The sequence below is a fragment of the Salvelinus sp. IW2-2015 genome, unplaced genomic scaffold (genome assembly GCF_002910315.2).
Source record: "Salvelinus sp. IW2-2015 unplaced genomic scaffold, ASM291031v2 Un_scaffold16276, whole genome shotgun sequence".
In the NCBI taxonomy this organism is placed as follows: Eukaryota; Metazoa; Chordata; class Actinopteri; order Salmoniformes; family Salmonidae; genus Salvelinus; species Salvelinus sp. IW2-2015.
In genome coordinates, this window is record NW_019957520.1 from 76,936 (window position 1) to 85,591 (window position 8,656).

Consider the following 8,656-nt stretch of genomic DNA (forward strand, 5'->3'; position numbering starts at 1 on the left):
GCTTTAATATTTAATCATTTCTGCCCTCCGAATTCATATTCGTTATATAAATAGGCCTTTTAATTTTGTCTGGCTTGCCATTCCAAGTAAAATTCAATATTTTTTGTTCATATACATTTCAAATTTAAAAAGCAGGTCACTAGGTGTAGGCAAAACCATAAGCAAATAGGTCAACTGTGATATGACTAAAGAGTTCATCAGGGTGATTTTTCCACAAATAGTATTTTCATTTCCATGGTAGCAACATCTTATCTATTTTTGCTAACTTTCTATAAAAATGTATTGGAGTGAGATCATTTCTTTCTTTTGGGATTTGTATACTGAGTATGTCCACATCTCCTTCAGACCATTTGATTGGTAAATTACATGGTAATGTAAAATTTGCATTTTTTTTGTGATCCAATACGTAATATAGTATAGATAAGTAGTATACTTATCATAATTTGGTTTTAATCCAGAGAGGATAGCAAAAGTATCCAGATCCTCTATAAGGCCAGTGAGAGATTCTAATTGTGGTTTAAAAAAAAAACATGAATCATCAGTGTACAATGACAACTTCGTTTTTAAGCCACGGATTTCTAATCCCTTAATATTATTGTTTGATCTAATTTTAACAGTTAACATTTTGATGGCAATAATAAATAGATATGCCGATAGTGGACAACCTTGTTTTACTCCTCTAGATAGTTTAAAAACTTCTGAGATGTAGCCATTATTGACTATTTTACACCTAGGGTTACTATACATAACTTTAACTCATTTTATAAGAGATTCCCCAAAATTGAAATATTCTAGGCATTTATATATAAACTCCAGTTGTACTTTATCAACAGCCCTTTTAAAATCAGCTATGAAAACTAGGCCTGGTGTCCCCGATATTTCATAGAATTCTATTGTTTCCAGTACTTGTCTTATATTCTCGCCAATGTATCATCCATGTAAAAAACCTGTCTGATTAGGATGAATAATATCTGACAATACTTTAATTCTATGCGCCAAACATTTTGCTAGGATTTTTGCATCACAACACTGAAGTGTAAGAGGCCTCCAATTTTTTAAATGGACTGGATCTTTATATATACCACTTGGGTCCTGTTTCAGTAATAATGATATCAGACCTTCTTGTTGCGTGTCCGATAATCTACCATTTATATAGGAGTGGTTAAAACATGCTAATAATGGTCCTCTGAGTATATCAAAAAAGTTTGGTATACTTCCACTGGTATGCCATACAGCCCTGCAGGTTTCCCAACCTTAAAGGCTTTAATTGCATCAAGAAGTTCCTCCTCTGTAATTTGGCCTTCACATTAGTCTTATTGTATAGATGTTAATTTTACATTATTATTAGGGGGAAAATCCATACGATTAGCTTCGGTTAGTGGAGATGGAGGAGACAAACGAAAACATAATCTTAAAGTACTTTACTTCCTTTTTCAAAATATCATTCGGTGAATCATGTGTGAACCCATCATTTGTAACAAGTTTCAATATATTATTTTGGTAGCATTTCTATATTGAAGATTGAAAAGTAATTTGGTGCATTTTTCACCATATTCCATCCAGTTTGCTTTATTTTTTATAATATATTAACTTAATCTTTCTTGAATAAGTTCCTCCATTTCTTTTTGCTTTTCGTCTAACTTATTCTGTGCCTCTATGGTACACTTTTTATTGCTATCTAACCTTACTGTTAGTCCTTCAATTTCCTTTGTTAATATGGACTCTTTTGATCTAAATTGCTTTTGTTTTATAGATGAGTACTGAATTGCATGGCACATTTAAAAGTGTCCCATACAATAAGGAGATCTGCTATACCTATGCAATGTCTGAAAAAGTCAGTTATAAATTCTTCTGTCCTAGTTCTAAACAATTTATCATCTAGAAAGCTTTGATTAAATGTCCAATATCCTCACCCACGAGGAAATTCTGTAAGAGTAATATATATGCCAATTATGTGATGATCCAACCGCATTCAGTTTAACACAGTTTTACTAAGGGTCTGATTTATAACAGGAACGTGTATATGTGTGGCGTGCGCCAAGTTTTTAAATCTCAATATTTTTATAAATACGTATTATTTTCAGAAATGGGGCATGCATTTATTTAGTGTAAAATTCACGCAACGGTTATAAATGAGGCCCCAGGCCACTCCAGAGCTACAAGTGGGGCCAGGGCTCCTTTCTGAGCTGCCAACCCAGGCCCTCAACCCCTCTCTGGGTATATCATCATCAAGATCAGCATGCGACCCATAGTCAAAAGCTTCCAGCAGCAGGAACAGCAGCATATGCCACTGATCTCAAAGGGCCAGTGTGATGCGCCGCAGCAATGGCAGATGGTTCATGTGGGTCAACCTGGTATTGTGACTGAAGGAGAGCGAGAGAGGAGGGGCTCTCACCCTGCTCCCACCGTCCCATTCATTCACAAAGATGCCTGCCAAAGATTAGTGTGAAATGACTCCATTTGATGAATGTGGACTGGTCTCCATGTTGGGTGAAGGTGGAAGGGCTGACTCTGTGGTGTGCTGGCTCTGCAGTGAGAAGCACAGGGCTGATACATACAGTGATGGTGAGAAGTATGGTATTATATTAGCTTACACATGGCCAGATTAGTGCAGGGTAGATTGATTACAAATTTGCTCTGAGTGCCCTACTGGCATCAAGTCCTCGGGCGACTTATCCTGTAACCGTTGAGACATGACTGTTGCTCAGCAGAAATGATACAAATGATGCAGTTAATGATGCACTCACTTGTACATTTCAACAGACAGTAGAATTAAGATTGAAGTGATATGAACATCACAGAATGTAAGAATACAGTACAGAATGAATTTGAACTGAATCTTGGCAGGATTAATATATATCAGCAGAAGCCAGAGTCATATTCTACCTACCTGGTATCTGTAGATGGATTTCTGAAAAGAGTAGAGGGGAGTCTGGTCACATGAACCATCTGCCATTGCTGCGGTCCCGTGTGGCTCAGTTGGTAGAGCATGGCGCTTGCAACGCCAGGGTTGTGGGTTCATTCCCCACGGGGGGACCAGGATGAATATGTATGAACTTTCCAATTTGTAAGTCGCTCTGGATAAGAGCGTCTGCTAAATGACTTAAAATGTAAAAGAAATGAGTCAAACACACAGAAGAACAGTCCTCTCCATCAAATTGGCTGTGCAGCAGGTACCACATGCCGGGTAGCACAATAGATTACATTTAAGGGCTTGGTTTGAGGGTTTGTTAATATTCACAGACATGCAAAGGGATAGATTGCTTTTTGGGCTGAGAGCAAGAGAGTTCAAGTGTTCTGGTAAAAACTCTTTCTTCGGAACCAGCCTTTCTGCTGCACTGCAGATGTAGGCCGATCCATCTTCATTTGCCTTATATTAAAAGCCTATTTCTTCGGCAAAGAATAGGCTGAATCACTTTTGGCACTAAGCTCACTGTATGTCATGGTACAGGTGTGCAAAAAGAATCTCCAAGTTATGTGGCATTTAAAAAAAATTCAGCATCATAGGAGTTTAAGATTGAGTGTAGGCTTGCTTCCTGTAACAGGTGCACGTGTCAGAATGACTGGCAGTCACATGTTACTGTATATTTACAGAAGTCCAATTAGAGATGGATGATGAACATGTCAAATCCCACATATTCCTACCTGTCACATGTGCTCCCTCTCTGGCCTCTAGGTCACCAGGCTGCTCGTTAGAGCGCACATCTGTCACCAGCGTTAGGCGCATAATGACACTCACCTGGACTCCATCACCTCCTTGGTTACCTGTCCTTTATATGTCACTCCCTTTGGTTTCTTCCCCAGTCGTCATTGTTGCTGTTTCTGTTCCAGTGTCACGTCTGTGCATTGTTTGTGGTTCTTGTTTTGTATTTAGTTGTGTTTATTTATTAAAACACTCCCTGAACTTGCTTCCCGACTCTCAGCGCACATCGTTACACTACCAAATTAACTTGCACTTTTCATTGTATAAATCCCTGCAAAGTATTTGCCAATTCCCCTGGCGTTAGTGTGATGAATTGGTAATAAATGCGGAACCTCTCAGATGTACAATTGATTACCTGTGATAACAGCAGCAGAAGCCATATTCAGCATATTTAGTACTTAGTTGGTTTTCTTCTCTCAGGGACTGATTCTATTGGCTGGGATGATGACACAGATGATTCAGCAGTGGTCTCAGGGATTCCGCCAGTTGTTACATTGAGATTTGTAATGATTTTAAAACAATAGAGTGCAATTGTCTTTGCTTTTTTTGGAGGAAAGCAATGCCTTTTTTTAAGTGCTTGGATTGGTAGTGGGTTTGTCAGGAAAAGACAGCAAGAAGCCTTTGCAGACAACAAAGAAAGAACTTCCCCAAACTAAAGTTAGCTGCAGGCTCACAGTGCTAGTCCATTTTCCTCTGCCCATGCATGCTGAGTTCAGGAGATTGGTGTGAATTGGTTGGAGTTTCTACATGGAGAACCCATAGAGCCATGAAGTTATCAGAACAGAGGGAGAAGTATTAGACAGGCTTGGACGGGTTTAACAATCACTTCCTTTGTTGGTGGAAATATCTCACATCTACCTCATTACCATATATTTACAGGTTTTAAAATTGAGGGAACAACAAGGCTGGCCCAATCCATTTTCAAACTGAATTACTTTTTGGAATCAACGGTAATGGTGTGACTGCTGCCATAGGTCTGGTTCCTAATGCCTTGGAGTTTTTCAGAGAGAGCAGACTGGTTCTGGTGTAAATGTGCAATTGAGACATCAATCAAGAGCTTTAAACAATTTCAGAACATTGGCACAGCACACCCGGTTCAGAGCTCTCCATTTAGCCCTTTCCATACTTACACTTTGGCTTCAATGGAGCTTTTCTTAAAACTGAGTGTGTGAGGATGTTGGTCTACTGTTGCCTCATTCATTCATGGGTGAAGTAGGCCAAATGCTGCTCTTGTCAATTTCCTTTCTTTTTCGCCATCAGACCTGTCTACTTCTCACTTAAAATGTCGTTTTTGTGTTTCATTTCCAAGTTTTTTTTTTACACCAGAAGGTGATTTCACAGCATTATAATACAACGTTACATTTGGACATTTCCAAATGCAAAAACCTGCTAATGTGTGTGTCACACCCTGACCATAGATTGCTTTGTATGTTTCTATGTTTTGTTTGTTCAGGGTGTGATGTGGGTGGGCATTCTATGTTGTATGTCTAGGTTGTCTGTTTCTATGTGTTTGGCCTAGTATGGTTCTCAATCAGAGGCAAGTGTCAGTTGTTGTCTCTGATTGGGAGCCACATTTAGGTAGCCTGTTTTCATTTGTGTTTTGTGGGTGGTTGTTTCCTGTGTTAGTGTTTTCACCATACGGGACTGTTTCGGGGGGGGGGGTTCAGTATTTTGCACTTTGTTATTTTGTATTGTTAGTGTTCAGTTTTATAATAATTAAAATGGACACTTACCACGCTGCACATTGGTCCGACATTTCATACTCCTCTTCAGACGAGGACGAAACCCGTTACAGTGTGTCATCTATCTTTAGTAAAAGTACAATAATGACAAATTGCAACAGAAATTATGTATTTATTAGTATTTATTTAATGTTACAATATTTAATGTTACAATGGAAAGCAAAAAAACAGAATCTCATTTAAGCCAATATGGAGTAAACAGGAAAATTCTCCCTGATCTCTTTTATAAGACAATCAAGCAAGTGCCTAGAAAATACACTAATTATCAACATACGTATATCAATTAATAATTTACTTGAAATGTTACTTTTAAGGTTTACTGACGATAGGCCCAGTGCTAAAACACCTGTAAACCAAACCAACGTACCTCATAGTAAACGTTTAGTAATGATGGAAAAGCAAAATAAAATAATTGTTTTAACATTTAAAGTTGTTCGTACAGATGTAGGATCTTAATTTGAGCCAGTTTGCTACAGCAGGAAAATAATCCTGCAGCAGCAGGAAATGTGAATTATTATGTGAATTATAGGTAATGGACATCTTTGTAGAGGTTGCTACATTTTTTGTTAAGGCAAATCAAGTCATGATGTTTGAAAGTGGAGATGTTTAACTTTAGAAGCGTTTTTAAAACTCGATTACACTACAAGTTTACATTTCCTACTGTGCAGGAAAATTCTCAGAAACAAAAGAGTGTGTGATCTGTACATGGTAAATGTCATCTTGGTACTGGAGACACAGATCTTGGAGACTGGACAAGAAGCAGGTACGATTGGGGCAGCAAAGATCCAGCAGCTGGGCAGGGTCACAGGCAGAGCAGGACTGGGGGCCTGGGGTTGGACAGGCCAGGCACCAAGCCAGGCACCAAGCCAGGCAGGGAGGGGTTGACGTCAGGCAGGTTGCTACCTAGAGGGGCTCAGAGCCCCTCATGCAGTGGGAATGAATCAGAAAAGAGTAACATGGAGTTAGTGGCAGCGGGGCCAACAATCATACTCATCAATAACCATGAGACTACAGGCAGTACAGAATAGAAGACAGCTGCTACATACAGTGCATTCAGAAAGTGTTCAGACCCCTTGACTTTTTCCACATTTTGTTACATTACAGCATTATTCTAAAATTGATTAAATAAAATATGTTCCTCATCTATGTCCATAGAATACCCCATAATGACAAAGTGAAAACAGGTTTAGAAATGTTTGCAAATGTATTAAAAATGAAATGAAAAACAGAAATACCTTATTTACATAAGAATTCAGACCATTTGCTATGAGACTCGAAATTGAGCTCAGGTGCATCCTGTTTCCATTGATCCTCCTTGAGATGTTTCTACAACTAGATTGGAGTCCACCTGTGGTAAATTCAATTGATTGGACATGATTTGGAAAGGCACACACCTTTCTACATAAGGTCCCACAGTTGACAGTGTATGTCAGAGCAAAAACCAAGAACACAGTGGCCTCGATTATTCTGAAATGGAAGAAGTTTGGACACACATAGACTCTCCTAGAGCTGGCTGCCTGGCCAAACTGAGCAATCTGGGGAGAAGGGCCTTGGTCAGGGAGGTGACCAAGAACCCGATGCTCACTCTGAAAAAGCTCCAAAGTTCCTCTGTGGAGATGGGAGAACCTTCCAGAAGAACAGCCATCTCTGCAGCACTCTACCGATCAGGCCTTTATAGTAGAGTGACCAGATGGAAGCCACTCCTCAGTAAAAGGCACATGACAGCCCGCTTGGTGTTTGCCAAAAGGCACCTAAAGGACTCTCAGACCATGAGAAACAAGATTCTCTGGTCTGATGAAACCAAGATTGAACTCTTTGGCTTGAATGGCAAGCATCACATCTGGATGAAATCTGGCACCATCCCTACGGTGAAGCATGGTGGTAGCAGCATCATGCTGTGGGGATGTTTTTCAGCAGCATGGACTGGGAGACTAGTCAGGATTGAGAGAAAGATGAACGGAGCATAGAACACAGAGATCCTTGATGAAAACCTGCTCCAGTGCACTCAGGACCTCAGACTGCGGCGAAGGTTCACCTTCCAACAGGACAACGACCCTAAGTACACAGCCAAGACAACGCAGGAGTGGCTTCAGGATATGTCTATGAATGTCCTTGAGTGGCCCAGCTAAGCTCGGACATGAACTCAATCGAACATCTCTATCACTTTTGGAAATGTGAATCCGGCCAGCACAACGACAATTGCCAGAGTCGTAGAGAAACACAAAATAAGGATGAAGCAGTTGTACACTGTACCCTTTGAGAGAAATGGTGAACGTGTGAAAGAACTCTGGTATCAATATGTCCAGGTTAGATGTCTGTTCAATAACTAAACAGGGTACATACACAGCTATGCATAATGTAAAGTACTGTAAAACTGTGGATTTATTGTATTTTAGAGAGTAATGGAGATGGAAGCCAGGCAAACTGCACATACATTCATCTTTGTGGATGAAGCTGGATTCAACCTGGCAAAAACACGCCGCAGGGGAAGAAATGTGATTGGACAGAGAGCAACCGTGGATGTCCCAGGCCAGAAAGGAGCTAACATCACAATGTGTGCAGCACTGTCCAATGATGGTTTGCTGTGTCACATACCACTCATTGGCCCCTACAATACAGAGAGGCTCATTTATTTTCTGGATGACCTGCATAATCAACTTGTACCAGCGAAGGAGAGAGGGGCAAGAAACTCCCCTACCTTCATTGTTGTGTGGGATAATGTGGCATTCCACCACTCTGCTGCAGTCACAGACTGGTTTGCTGCACATCCCAGGATGTCAGTACTATTCCTGCCTCCATACTCCCCCTTCCTAAACCCGATAGAGGAGTTTTTCTCTGCATGGAGGTGGAAGGTTTATGACCCCCCTCTACATGACCAGATGTCCTTACTGGATGCCATGAATGTGGGGTGTGGAGACACTTCTCCTGAAGACTGCCAGGGTGTGGAGACACTTCTCCTGAAGACTGCCAGGGTGTGGAGACATTTCTCCTGAAGACTGCCAGGGTTGGATTAGACATTCCAGAAGATACTTTCCAAGATGCATCACCAGAGAAGACATAAGATGTGATGTTGATGAGAACTTGTGGCCAAATGCAGGAGAGAGGGAGAACTAGAACCCTCACAGTACTGTACAGTATGAGTGATTATACTATACATGTTGATGAGAACTAGACCCCTCACAGTACTGTACAGTATGAGTGATTATACTAT

The 8,656-nt window shown here is 40.4% G+C and overlaps 1 protein-coding gene across 1 annotated transcript in view; it reads right to left on the reverse strand.

Moving 5' to 3' along the window:
* Positions 1–6,247: 6,247 nt before the first annotated feature.
* Positions 6,248–8,656, reverse strand: part of LOC112080347 (ADAMTS-like protein 1) — a gene marked incomplete at its 5' end in the record, with an annotated part of 15,790 nt that continues 13,381 nt past the window's right edge. Inside the window, 2 exons of the mRNA XM_070442515.1 lie at positions 6,248–6,348; positions 8,335–8,441. Of these exons, the coding sequence (XP_070298616.1) occupies positions 6,248–6,348; positions 8,335–8,441 (208 nt within the window). The remainder of the gene's footprint in view (positions 6,349–8,334; positions 8,442–8,656) is intronic.